At 48.0% G+C, this 14,448-nt stretch overlaps 1 protein-coding gene across 1 annotated transcript in view; it reads left to right on the top strand.

Moving 5' to 3' along the window:
• LOC109922709 (segment polarity protein dishevelled homolog DVL-2-like) overlaps positions 1-14,448 on the top strand; it is a 49,284-nt gene that overhangs the window by 16,835 nt on the left and 18,001 nt on the right. The window contains exons 9-14 of the mRNA XM_048620105.1: positions 5,311-5,378; positions 6,181-6,315; positions 8,474-8,605; positions 9,118-9,294; positions 11,209-11,436; positions 13,931-14,026. Coding sequence (XP_048476062.1) covers positions 5,311-5,378; positions 6,181-6,315; positions 8,474-8,605; positions 9,118-9,294; positions 11,209-11,436; positions 13,931-14,026 — 836 coding nt within the window. The remainder of the gene's footprint in view (positions 1-5,310; positions 5,379-6,180; positions 6,316-8,473; positions 8,606-9,117; positions 9,295-11,208; positions 11,437-13,930; positions 14,027-14,448) is intronic.

Below are 14,448 nucleotides of genomic sequence, written 5' to 3'. Positions count from 1 at the left end.
GGGTCTAGGCCCGAAACGTCAGCCTCTCTGCTCCTATGATGCTGCTTGGCCTGCTGTGTTCATCCAGCCCTGCACCTTGTTGTCTCTATGCAGCAGTGATGTCAGGAAGCACTCCTTCAAACAACAGGGAGTGGGCATTCGTAGCTCTCCCACAAGAAACCTGATGACACTGGTAGTGAGTTAGAAATTTCAAAGCCAAGATTTTGTTGAGTTTGGGTATTAAAGATTATAGATGCAAGGTGGGTGGATAGAATTAATAAAAAAAAAACAAAGCCGCTACCTTGTAATTGAATGGTGCTGGATGCTCGAGGGTTTTTTTAATTAATTTGTGGAATGTGGGTGTTGCTGGCTGGGCCAGCATTTATTGCCCTTGACAAGGTGGTGTGAGCTGCCTTCTTGAATTGCTGCAGTCCACCACAATGCCCCTTATGGAGGGAATTCCAGGATTTTGACCCAGCAACATTAAGGAGCGGCGATATATTTCCAAGTCAGGATGGTGAGTGGCTTGGAGGGGATCTTGCAGGGGGTTGGTGTTCCCATGTATCTGCTGCCCTTGTCCTTCTAGATGGAAGTGGTTGTGGGTTTGGAAGGTGCTGCCTTGAGGATCTTTGGTGAATTTCTGTAGTGCATCTTGTAGATGGCACACTGCTGCTACTGAGCGTTGGTGGTGGAGGGAGTGGATGCTTCTGGATGAGGTGCCAATCAAGCAGGGGCTGCTTTGTCTTGGATGTTGTCAAGCTTCTTGAGTGTTGTTGGGGCTGCACTCATCCAGGCAACTGGAGAGTATTCCATCCCACTCATGACTTGTGCCTTGTAGATAGTCGACAGGCTTTGAGGAGCCAGGAGGTGAGTTACTCGCTGCAGTATTCCTAGCCTCTGACCTGCTCTTGTAGCCACTGTGTTTATTTGGTGAGTCCAGTTGAGTTCCTGGTCAATGATAACTCCCAGGGTGTTGATAGTGGAGGATTCAGTGATGGTAACTCCGTTGAATGCCAAGGGTTGGTGGTTAGATTGTTCCTTATTGGTGATGGTCATAGCCTGGCATTTGTGTGACTTGAGTGTTAAATGCCGCTTGTCAGCCCAAGCCTGGATATTATCCAGATTTTGTTGCATTTGAACGTGGACTACGTCAGTGACTGAGCAGTCACAGATGGTGTTGAACATTGTGCAATCATCGGCGAACATCCCCACTTCTGACTTTATCATGGAGGAAAGGTCATTGATAGGTTGGGCTTAGGACACTACTCCAAGGAACGCCTGCAGAGATGTCCTGGAGCTGAGATGATTGACCTCCAACAACCATGACCATCTTCCCATGTGTCAGGTATGACTCCAACCACCCCAATACCCATTGATTCCAGTTTTGCTTGGGCTTCTTGATGCCACACTTGGTCAAATGCAGCCTTGATGTCAAGGGCTATTGCTCTCACCTTGCCTCTGGAATTCAGTGCTTATGTCTATGTTTGACCCAAGGCTGTAATGAGGTCAGGAGCTGAGTGACCCTGGCAGAACCTAAACTGGGTGTCACTGAGCAGCTTATTGCTGAGCACGTGGTGCTTGATAGCGCTGTTGATGACACCTTCTATCAGTTTACTGATGAGCGAGAGGGGACTGATGGGCCGGTAATTGGCTGGGTTGGATTTGTCCTACTTTTTGTGTACAGGACACACTTGGGCAATTTTCCACATTGGCAGGTAGATACCAGTGTTGTAACTGTACAGGAGCAGCTTGGCTCGGGGAGCGGCAAGTTCTGAAGCACAAGTCTTCAGCACAGTTGCCAGAATGTTGTCATGGCCCTGTAGCCTTTGCAGTATCCAGTGTCTCCAACCGTTTCTTGATAGTACGTGGAGTGAATCGAATTGGCTGAAGACTGGTATCTGTAATACTGGGGACCACTGGAGGAGGCCGAGATGGATCATCCACTTGGCACTTCTGGCTGAAGATTGCTGCGAAAGCTTCAGCCTTATCTTTTGCACTGATGTGCTGGGCTCTTCCATCATTGAGGGTGAGGATATTTGTGGAGCCTCCTGCAGTGAGTTGTTTAATTGTCCACCAGCATTCACGTCTGGATGTGGCAGGACTGCAGACCTTCGATCTGATCTATTGGTTGTGGGATCGCTTAGCTTTGACTATCACTTGCTGCTTATGCTGTTTGGCAAGTAATCCTGTTTGATGGCTTCATCAGGTTGATACCTCATCTTCAGGTATACCTGGTGCTGCTCCTGGCGTGCCCTCCTGCACTCTCCATTGAACCATGGTTGATCCCCTGGCTTGACGGTAATGGTTCAGTGTGGGATTTGCCGGGCCATGAGGTTACAGATTGTGCTGGAGTACAATTCTGCTGCTTTTGATGGCCCACAGCACCTCATGGATGCCCAGTATTGAGTTGCTAGATCAGTGCAAAGTCTGTCCCATTTAGCACGGTGATAGTGCCACACAATACGATGGAGGTTATTCTCAATGTGAAGGCGGGACTTTGTCTCCACAAGGACTGTGCAATGGTCACTCTTACCAATACTGTCATGGACAGATGGGTCTGCAGCCGGCAGATTGTTAAGGATGAGGTCATGTATGGTTTTCCCTATTGTTAGTTCCCTCACCACCTGCTGCAGATCCAGTCTAGCAGCTATGTCCTTTAAGACCTGACCAGCTTGATCATAGTACTGCTGCCGAGCCACTCTTGATGGTGGACGTTGAAATCCCCCACCCAGAGTACATTTTGTGCCCTTGCTATCTTCAGTGCTTCCTCCAAGTGTTGTTCAACATGGAGGAATACCAATTCATCAGCCGAGGGAGGATGGTACGTGGTAATCAGCAGGAGGTTTCCTTGCCCATGTTTAACCTGAAGCCATGAGACTTTGTGGGGTCCGGAGTCAATGTTGAGGACATCCAGAACAACTCCCTCCCGAGCGTATACCACTGTGTCGCCCCCTCTGCTGGGTCTGTCCTGCCGGTGAGACAGGACATATCCAGGGACGGTGATGGTGGTGTCTGGGACATTGTCTGTGAGGTGTGATTCTGTGAGTATGACTATGTCACGCTGTTTCTTGACTAGTCTGTGAGACATCTCCCAATTTTGGCACCAGCCCCCAGATATTAGTGAGGAAGACTTTGCAGGGTCGACAGGGCTGTTTCTGCCGTTGTCTGTTCCAGTGCCTAGGTTGCTGCTGGGTGATCCGTCCAGTTTCATTTCTTTGAGTCTTTGTAGCGATCGGTACAACTGAATGGCTTGCTAGGCCCTTTCAGAGGGCAGGTGAGAGTCATCCATACTGCTGTGGATGTGGATTCACGTGTAGGCCAGACCAGGTGTGGGTGGCAGATTTTCTTCCCTGAAGGACATTAGTGAACCAACAATGGACAATGATCTCATGGTGATCAGTAGATTCTTAATACCAGATTTTCTTTTTAATTGAATTCAAATTCGACCATCTGCTGTAGCGGGATTCCAGCCTGGGTCCCCAGAGCATTAGCTGAGTTTCTGGATTAATACTTGCGATAATATCACTAGGCCATTGCCTGCTTTCTATTCCATTCAGCACCCTCTCTTGTCAAGGGTCAGTGCAACATGGAAAGGTTGAGTAACCGGTGAAAGCAGTGTTATATATTTAAAAGGAAGAACAGTGGAAACTCCAACCTGGGGGTTGTATACAGGGGCTCGTTCTCTGCAAACAGAAGCACGTTTAATCTTTGTATTCTTTTGAAGGCCCCAGGACCCTGAGAAACTGACTGGTTTGCCACGGCCAGTGCCTCGTGCAACAAGCGTCCTCTCCTTCTGTGGTGCAAAAGGTTGCGATAGTTTGAAACTTGGCATTCTTGCATGCATCCTGATGGGCGTGAGATAAAAAGCATTGACAGCATGTCTCTCTTTCCAGTGCTATTCCAGTTCTGTACTATCCTGTTTCTTTGGTTTTAGTTATCACATGCCCTAAGGAGACTTGCAGTCATAGAGCTGTAGAGCACGGAAACAGACCCTAACTTGTCCGAGCTGACCAGATATCCTAAATTAATCTAGTCTCATTTGCTGGCATTTGGCCCACATCCCTCTTAAACCTTCCTATTCACATACCCATCCAGATGCCTTTTAAATGTTGTAATTGTACCAGCCTCCACCACTTCCTCTGGCAGCTCGTTCCATACACGCACCACCCTCTGTGTGAAAAAGTTGCCCCTTAGGTCCCTTTTAAATCTTTCCCCTCCCATCTTAAACCTATGCCCTTTATTTTTGGGCCCCCCTACCCTGGGGAAAAGACCTTGTCTATTCATCCCATCCATGATTTTATAAAATTCTATAAGGTTACCCCTCAGCCTCCGACGCTCCAGGGAAAATAGTCCCAGCATGTTTAGTCTCTCCCTATGGCTCAAACCCTCCGACTTCAGCAACATCCTCAAATCTTTTCTGAACCTTTCCTAGTTAAATAACATCCTTCCTGTAGCAGAGAGACCAGAATTGCACACAGTATTCCAAAAGTGGCCTAACCAATGTCCTGTACAGCCACCACATGACCCTCCCAACTCCTATACTCAGTGTACTGACCAATAAAGGCAAACATACCAAACGCCTTCTTCACCGCCCTGTCTACCTGTGACTCCCCTTTCAAGGAACTGTGGACCTGCGAGACTTGCTGCAAGCTTTTAAAATTCTACTGGGATTTTAAAACATTTTGTTGAATTACTTGGGAATGTTGGTGGATTGGGCAAGACCAGAGCCAGGGACCGTCAATATAAGATTGTCACTAGGTACGTCCAGTAGGGTGTTTAGGTGGCCACAGAGTGGTGTGAGAATGAGGAACGTGCTCCCAGGGGAGCAGTTGAGCCAGATGGAATTGGTATGTTTCGGCAAGGGGTGAAACTGGATTAACACAGGTGCAGAGAAAGGAATGGAAGGATACACTGATACGGTAAGATCAAAGTGGGAAGGAGCAGGGAGGCTCATGTGGATCAGAAACTTCAGCATGGAGCAGATGGGATTACTGTCCAGTTGTTCCATGCGAGTCTATGTAACAATTAACGAAATTGTCAATAGTTTCAGAACGGACAACTCACTTGTGGATTACAAAGTCATCTGTAATTAGCACACTGAGTTGAGACTTCTAACAAAGAAAACAGTCGCTTCCAGTTTAGTTGTGTTGGGTTCAATGTTTACTCTGCTTCTGAATATAAAGAAGGTGAATCTTGTTGAAGCAGTTCTGGATCGTGATGACTGCGGGAGGTTCCTTTCCCATCGCCAGGTCCCCTATGATGTTCTGTCCCACATTCCAAAGCTGCACACTTTTTGCTTGACTTTAATCTCCTCGTTTTCCTTTCTTTAAGGCCAATCATTCTAACAGTTGCCAAATGCTGGGACCCATCACCTCAAGGCTACTTCACTTTGCCCAGAAGTAAGTGTTGTTTGAGCTGTTTGAAGGTTTAATGTATCGCTGTGCTGCGGAGATTGATGTTTAATGACGTCTAATGGAAGTTGGTTTTCTAATGCCTCAAGCTGAAAGATTTTGGTGATTCTTCGCTGTTCCCCCATCAAACACTCCCAGGACAGGAACAGCATGGAATTAGGTACAGAGCAAAGCTCACTCTACAATGCCGCCATTAAAGACTCCCAAGACAGGGGCAGCACGGGGTTAGATACACAGTTAAAAGTTCCCTCTACACTGTCCACATCAAACACTCCCAGGATAGGGACAGCACAGGGGTTAGATACAGAGTAAAGCTCCCTCTATGCTGTCCTCCATCAAACGCTCCCAGAACAGGCACACAGCGACTAATTTGATAGTTATTTTTCCAGAGTGTAGGTATGAATGGGCTGATTGGCCTCCTGCTATCCTGATTCTCTCTGACTTTGCTGGAAAGCGATAGTTTAGAATTTGGATGAGGGCAGAACCTTGGACCACTGAGGAGCGGGCAGTGTATGCCAATGTTTGAATTGATTGTGCCAAGAGGGCCCAGACAGGAAAATTGACCACTTGGACGATGGGCTGCTGGGCACCGTTTGCAAACCGTTGTCTTCGGGCACAATTAGAGGGGAAAGAGACAGACAGGAATTTAATGGTTCAGCTATTGAAGTGCATTGCCACTTGGTTTCACCCTTTGTTGAATTACTAGCTTGCTCCAATTTCCATCCTAGTTTCTATTTCCTTGATGCCCTGTTACACACACTGATGCGATTCTCTGTTCCTCTTCCTGTAGATGAGCCAGTCAGACCTATTGATCCCGCTGCCTGGGTGTCTCATTCTGTTGCGTTGACTGGTGCGTATCCAGCTTATGGTGCCAGCTCATCCATGAGCACTATCACCTCGAGCAGCTCCATTACCGAAACCGAACGTAAGTGAATCCAGTGGTTCGGCTGTATCGAGCAAGAGGGTTGAACCCTGTGTATGGTGTAATTTGGGTTAATGTCTGTCTCAGATCGCTGGCATAACACCCATGAAACCTACTGATATGTGGTGGCAGTAATGACGATTGCAAGCATCAACCCATGTGGAACATGGGTGCCACTACATTGGATCGCACTGTGTGCCTTCTCAGGCCCAGTGACCAAGCAGGAGTAGACTATTCAAACTCCCTTGAACCTACTCTGCCATTCAGGGCTGCCATGCCTGATCTTAGGATTCAACTCCACTTTCCTGACTGCTCCCCAAGAGACTGAAAATCTGTCTATAATGCCCGTAAATATAGTCAACAATACAGTATCCACAATCCTCTGGGCTAGAGAATTCCAAAGATTCCGAATGAAGAAAATCCTCCACCTCTCAGTCCCAAATGATTGGCCAATTCTCCTGAAAATCTGTCTTCCGTTCCCCGCTTGTTTTAGATTCCTCAAACATTGGAAATAATCCCTCACCATCTACCCTGTCCAACCCCTTCACAACCTTGAATGTTGCTATGAATCACCCCTTGTGTTCCTAAGCTCCTGAGAATATCTTTGACGTTTACTTGACTTCTTGTCATGGGGCAGTGCTGTTATCCTAGAGACCAATCTGGTGAATCTTCGCTGTGCTGCAAATATATATAAAGTCAACTGGGTGTGCATGGTCACAGATTGTCACATGAACAGGATTTAAGGGTGGCATGCCAGGCTGAGTGGTTAGCATTGCTGCCTCACAGCTCCAGGGACCCGGGTTCGATTCCACCCTCGGGTGACTGACTGTGGAGTTTGCGCAATTTCCCCGTGTGTGTATGGGTTTCCTGTGGCTGCTCCCACAGTCCAAAGATGTGCAGGTTAGGTGGATTGGCCATGGGACATTGTCGCACGGTATCCAGGGATGTGCAGGCTAGGCAGGTTAGCCATGGGAAATGCAAGCTGACAGGGATGGGGGTGGGATGTGTGTGTGTGGGGGGCAATGCTGTTCAGCAGGTCATTGTCAACTCGATGGGCTGAATGACTTGCTTCCACACTGTAGGGGTTCTAGGATTCTAAGTGGCTAATACAGAGTAGTCATAAGCCTCGTTGCGCTGGTTCACATATAATAACCCTGTCATTAAGGGGTCAGCTTCCAACCATTCCTGAACTTGCCGGAAAAGATTTCTACTCTGCAATGACCCTGCTTCTTCTTCCCATATATGTGGCCAGCCCGGAGTGTTGTCGGAATTTTGCGTTGAGGTGTTAGCCTGCTAGTTCGGTCACGCAGGATTGATCAACTTAATTCCGAATCATTGACCAGGATGTCAGTTTGGGGCATCTGTGTTCTCCAAAGAGACTTGCCCCTGCCCGAGTCCACTAGGATGATGGCCAGAAGTTGGTTAGATATTTTGGGACATGGTGGACGTTGTCATGAACAGAACTAAGTTCTTTTTTTAAAACAAAGTTGTTTTTAAAGAATGTCTTTTGTGACTGCTGGACCAATGGGCCACTGAAGCGCTTTTGAAGTCACTTTGGTGGTTGCTGTTGTTTTGTAGGAAACTTTGGGCACAGTAAGATCCCACAAACAGCAGCATGGTCATGACCGGATATAATGTGCTTCTGATTTTAGCAAATATTGTCCCAAAGATGCTGGGTAGAACTGCCCAGTTCAGTTTCGAAATAACGTTTTGAAATGTACTAGGCAGAGCAGATGGGCCTCAGTTTGATGTCTCATTTTAACGCCAGCACCTTTGACAGTGCAGCACTCCCTTGGGACTGTGCTGGAAGGGTCATCCTTGGTGTGGGACGTGAACCTGAAACTTTCTGAGAGGTGAGGGAGCGTCTAACTGCTGAGCCACGGCTGTTGGGGCGGAAAGCTGGAGTAAAGGTTCACACCCCCAAATGTCCAGCTTCTGATCTTGATCGTCGCCTTTGGCTCAACGTGGTAACAGGAGAGAGCTTAGCTCCATCTCCAGTTAGCGGGCAGTTCCCAGCGTCTGCCAGTCATTTTATAGACATCAGGATGAAGGACAAGAATAAATGGAGGGAATAAATATTCTGTTTGCATTGGGCTTGAGGTCTCTGTTTAGATCTGTGGCGATTCTTGTGCTGTAACTAATTTGCAAAATCTTTCTCCAGGTTTTGATGACTTTAACCTATCAATCCACACGGATATGATGTCTGTTGCTAAGGCAATGGCTTCCCCAGAATCTGGCCTTGAGGTTCGAGACAGGATGTGGTTGAAGATTACAATCCCCAATGCATTCTTAGGTGGGTTATTTCTTGAACAGTCCTTTATCACCCAACACCACTGAGCACTGCAGTGGTGTTAACTGCAAACAGATGTGGAGATCCTTTTAACTCATCAAGGTGGAAATCAATTAACATGTAACCATAATATTTCAATGTGGCATACAGCTCATTCATGGTCTAACTGCCTGAGGTTCCTACTTGTCCAGGAACAAGGTTATTTTGCTGTGTAACTACAAATTTACTAGCCTAGAGTTAGGGCTAGTCATTATCTGTACGTGACCACGGTCTATTCAGAAGTATATGCGTTAATCACAGTGTAACTGTCTGGAGTCACCCTTCAACAGGATAAGGAGGGTTACTCACTCTGTGACTCTGTACTGACCAGTGTGATTCAGTTCTCTCTGTCTCTTGGAGACCCCCTACTCAAGACCATTTGCCTTTCTTGTTTGTCCCCCTGTCTAAATTCACTGAGCCGGCAACCTTGCTACTGCAGAAGCGATGGGACTAAACCTTGTGTTCCTGACTCGCAGGCTCTGACGTTGTGGATTGGCTGTACCACCACATCGAGGGCTTCCAGGACCGCAGGGAGGCGAGGAAGTATGCGAGTAACCTGCTGAAAGCCGGCTTCATCCGTCACACAGTCAACAAGATCACCTTTTCTGAGCAGTGTTACTACATCTTCGGGGATTTCAGTGGTTGTGAAAATTGTGAGTGCGTGCACGAGAGCCGATCCTCTCCACCTGATCTTGGGTGATGAGATTTCGAGGAGCTAATTTCAGAAAAGCCTTTACATATTAGGGGATGGAAGCTTTCCTGGTCTTAGAGTGCATTGGGAATTTGTGCAGGATGTAGTGACCTTGGAGCGGATGCCCATCAGACATACCAGGGCTCAAACAGTTCATTTACAAAGACTGGGTTTCACAGATTACGTTTGTTTCCTGAATTTAGGCAATTAAGCAGTAATCTGGGGTTTGATTGGATCGACAAACTATTTGCGCTGTTGAGGAGGGCACGTGGCTCAGTGGTTAGCACTGCTGCCTCACAGCGCCAGGGACCCGAGTTCGATTCCAGCCCAAGGCGACTGTCTGTGTGGAGTTTGCACATTCTCCCCGTGTCAGCGTGGGTTTCCTCCGGGTGCTCCGGTTTCCTCCCACAGTCCAAAAATGTGCAGGTTAGGGTGGCTAGACCATGCTATATTGCCCACAGTGTCCAGCGATGTGCAGGGTAGATGGGTTAGCCTTGCGAAATGCAGGGTAGGATAGGGGTGTGGGTCTGGCTGGGATGCTCTTTGGAGGGTTGGTGTTGACTCGATGGGCCAAATGGCTGCTTTCGCACTGGTCAAGGGGGATTCCAGAGCAAGAGGGCAGAACCTCAAGAAGCAGATGACATTTCCAGTCAGGTGTAACTGTACTTCAGGTATTGAGAACTTCTTCAGCAATAGGAGCAGTCGACCATTTGACGTGTTGTGTCTGCTGCATCATTCAATGTGATCTTGGTCTTCAACTCCACTTTCCTGCCTGCTCCCCCTATCCCTGAGACAAGCCGAATGATCCCAGCTTTAAATATAGTCAACAATGGAAGCCGTGCCACCCTTTGTGGGAGAGAATTCCAAAGATTCACATTCCCCTGAGTGAAGGCGTTTCTCCTTGTCTCAGTGCTAAATGATTTGTTCCTCTATCCTGAGACAATGCCCCCATGTTTTTGTTTCTCCTCTGGCTGGGGAATCAGTCTGTCAGCACCCTATCGAGCCTCTTCATACTTCAATGAGACCGCATCAGGTTAGAGAGTCTTGCAGTTGTACAGCACAGAAACAGACCCTTTGGTCCAACTCGTCTGTGCTGACCAGCTACTATAAATTAATCCGGTCCCATTTGATTCTTCCAAAATCCCCCAGAATAAAATCATCAGAAGCAGAATATTTAAAATTTGACAGCTTTTTCTTCGCTTAAAGTATTAGTGGAACGAAGGTGGTAGATGCAAGATACAGATCACCCACTATCTAATTGAATGGCATAATGGACTCGAGGCTGACTGACCGCATATTGTTCCTGTGGATTAGTTTGCTTAGAGGGAGGGTACGTTGCTGGGGAACTAGGTCTGGAAAAGTCACTGGGTAGAATGAATACCCAAGGATGTGAATGAGAATCGAGGGAGTTCTGTGGGTCAGAGGGGCTGTTGGAATGATTCTGTAAATAGATAACCATGAAGGTGGAATACATTTCCGCAAGAGGGAAGGAGGATGTCACAGCAGGTTCGGAGGGGTGAAGCATTGAGGAGATGGGTTTGGGACAAAATGAGAGAAAAATGGCTGCCTTGATGTGATCGTTGTTCTTCGTGTGCTGCTGATTTGCCTGGACTTGTTGCACTGTGAAGCAGAAATAGCTGGAGAAAATCAGCAGGTCTGGCAGCATCTGTAGGAAGAAAGCAGAGTTAACTCCTCCGTCAGAACACTGATGAATGTCACCAGACTTGAAATGTTAACTCTGCTTTCTCTCCGCAGATGCTGCCAGGCCTACTGAGTTTCTCCAGTGGTTTCTGTTACAGATCTCCAGCATCCGCGGTTCTTTGGTTTGGTTATGTTGTGGCATTGTGAACTGGTTCGTGTTTCTTTCCCAACGCAGACTTGGCCAATCTCTCCCTGAATGACAATGATGGTTCAAGTGGGGCCTCGGACCAGGACACGTTGGCCCCCCTGCCTCACCCGGGCACCACCCCGTGGCCAATAATGCATTCCTTCCAATATCCCTACCCACCTCCACACCCTTACTCCACACAGCCACCCAGTTACCATGAGCTAACTACCTACAGCTATGGGGGAGGAGGAAGTGCCGGCAGCCAACACAGTGAAGGTGAGTAAGGGATTTGGGGAAACACGACGCCATTTGGGACATTGTGCCTCTGCTAGGAGGTTTTGCTGGTTCATTGAAACACTGAGTAGCTTTGAGTCATAGAGTCGTGCAGCATAGAAACAGACCCTTCGGTCCAACTCGTCCATGCCAAGCAGATATCCTAAATTAATCCAGTCCCATTTGGCCCATATCCTTCTAAACCCTTCCCATTCATATACTCGTCCAGATGGCTTTTAAATATAATTGTACCAGCCTCCGCCACTTCCTCTGGCAGCTCATTCCATACACGCACCACTCTCTGTGTGAAAAAGTTACCCCTCAGGTCCCTTTTAAATCTTTCCACTCTCACCTTAAACCTCAGCCCTCTAGTTTTGGATACCCCATTATAGGAAAAAGACCTTGGCTATTCACCCTATCCATGCCCCTCGTGATTTTATAAACCTCTATAAGGTCACCCCTCAGCCTCCGACGCCCCGGGGAAATAGCCCCAGCCTATTCAGCCTCTCCCTATAACCCGCTTGTGCGGGTTGATATTCCCACTGGCACTAGGGCATCATGGGTTTCAAGGCAGATCCACGCAAGGATATGTAGCAAGGGTAAAAAGTGGTAAGCATGAACCCAAGTATGAGAAGGATGAATTTTGAGGCAGGATTCACTCTAAGAGGTGAGTTCACATTAGGTCCAAGGCCTTCATAGACGGCCACTTGCTGTCACTGTAGGTTTCTTGGTCAGTTCAGTTTTTAATTCATTTGTGGGATGTTGGCATTGTGGCAACACCATCCCTAATTGTCCTTGAGATGAATGGCCATTTCAGAGGCTGGTTAAGAGATGATCACATTGCTGTGAGTCTAGAGTCACATGTATACCTGACCAGGTAAGGACGGTGATGATGTGGTACTATCGGCTCATCCCCATCGATAACTTATTCAAGGCTGAACACATGCATTAGGAGGAGGCCATTTGACCGCTTCGAACCTACTGTGCTGTTGGCTGATAGGAATAGGCCTTGAATCGACTTTCCTGTCTGACCACCCCAGCCCCCCATAATCCTTGAATCCCTTGTTGATCAATGATCTGTCTGTACTACCAGAAGGGACCTATGTTCATAGACAGGCATCTGCTTTCTGTAGGGAGGAAGGAACAGCGTGTCTTTTTTAAAACATTAAACAAGGGCGTATGGCGCAGTAGCTTACGGACGCATGCTCCATGGCAGCATGTTAACCAATCAGAGTGGACTTGCCAACCAATCAGTTCCCTTTTCTTGTGCAGTGTAAATTGTTGCTCCTTTTGAAATTTGGCATTCTTGCATAAGTCCTGATGACTGAAAGCTTGGATGTCACAGAGTCGTATAACATGGAAACAGACCCTTTGGTCCAACCAGTCCATGCTGAGCATAATCCCAAACTAAACTAGTCCCACCTGCTTGGCCCATATCCCTCTCTAAGCATTTCCTATTCATGTACTTATCCAAATGTCTTTTAAACGTTGTAATTGTACCCACATCCTCCACTTCTTCTGGAAGTTCATTCCACAGGAGAACCACCATTTGTTCATTTAGCTGATGAATTAAATGTAAATTCCCTTGCCTATCATAGTGGGATTGAGCTTGAGGTTGTAGACATGCTCGCCGAGCGGTGGGTTTGGTTGCAAACATTTCGTCGCTCTGCTGGGTAACATCATCGGTGTTCTGTCCCGCTTGTTATTTATATACCTCCATTTGCTGGGGTGTTTGGTATTACATCGAGTTCTGTTTCCCAGTGGTTTGTACACAGGGTCTAATTCAATGTGTTTGTTGATGGAGTTCCGTTGTCTGGCTGATGGTCTGTTGTACTTCTTCCGTGAGTCCGTTGCCCTTTAGTGTCGATTCCAGCGCAGCCAGGAAGTCAGTCTTTTTGGTGTCTCTGTGGTTATAATTCAGTCCGCGTACTAGGGTGGTAGTCTCAGTCTCCTTGAGTGGCCGGTCCGAGATGTTTTTAATCCATGAATCTGTGTTGTTGATGTGGGTGATTTTGGATGGTTTTTCTTGAAGGGCTATTCTTTTCTTTGTCCTGGTCTTTTGTTGTTGTATGCTGATGGCTTCTTCCAGCGTGGATGTCCGTTCCTTGTCGGCTGTGTTGGAGTACAGAGTTTTTTGGCACACAATTTCCCACTCGTATTTGTGGACATCGTTGATCATAACCCTTATCATTATGTGGCCATGTTCCGCTGTCCTCCGTGCCTGTGGACTGTTGATCAGTGGTTTATATTTTAAGCTCTGTGGTAGTACCTGCTCTCTGAGGCATTTTTGCAGGAAGTGTAGTTGTTCGCACTCAATTGGATGGTATTTGTTTCCCACCTGCGGGCCAGTTTGAAGATGTTGCGCTTGTAGGTGTTTAAAGTTTTTTGAGAAGTTTTGTAGCTCGAGTTGTGGACGTGTTCGCCGAGATTAAGCTCGATCACTCATGCAGTAACATTGTCACCGTTCCTTACAGATCTGTGATTTCTTCCGTTGCAGGAAGCCGGAGCAGTGGGTCCAACCGCAGCGAGAGTGAGAGGCGCACGGGCAAAGACAAGGACAGTAAAACGGTGGATTCCAAGTCCGGCAGTGGCAGTGAGTCAGAATACTCCACCCGGAGCAGCGTGCGCCGCGAGCACGCCGGGAGCGAGCGCTCGGCTGCCAACAGCGAGCACAGCCACCGCAGTCACCACCACTCGGTCATGGGCAGCGTGCGCTCCCATCATTCTGTCCATACCTACGGGCCGCCGGGGGTCCCGCTGCAGTACAACCCCCTGATGGTGATGATGGTGCCCCAGTCGCCGTCTTCTGCTGCCGTGCCCCCCGGAGCACCCCCAGTCCGCGACTTGGCCTCGGTGCCTCCTGAGCTCACCGCTAGCCGCCAGTCCTTCCACATGGCCATGGGAAACCCCAGCGAGTTCTTCGTGGACGTCATGTGACTTAGCTGGTGGAGCGACACTTGTCTGATATTCTCTCTCTCTGTGTCTCGCTCTCTCTCTCTGTGTCTCGCTCTCTCT

The sequence above is a fragment of the Rhincodon typus genome, chromosome 45 (genome assembly GCF_021869965.1).
Source record: "Rhincodon typus isolate 14 chromosome 45, sRhiTyp1.1, whole genome shotgun sequence".
NCBI classification, from domain to species: domain Eukaryota; kingdom Metazoa; phylum Chordata; class Chondrichthyes; order Orectolobiformes; family Rhincodontidae; genus Rhincodon; species Rhincodon typus.
Note: the sequence above shows the minus strand (reverse complement) of the source record. Positions and strands in the feature narration are given on the sequence as shown.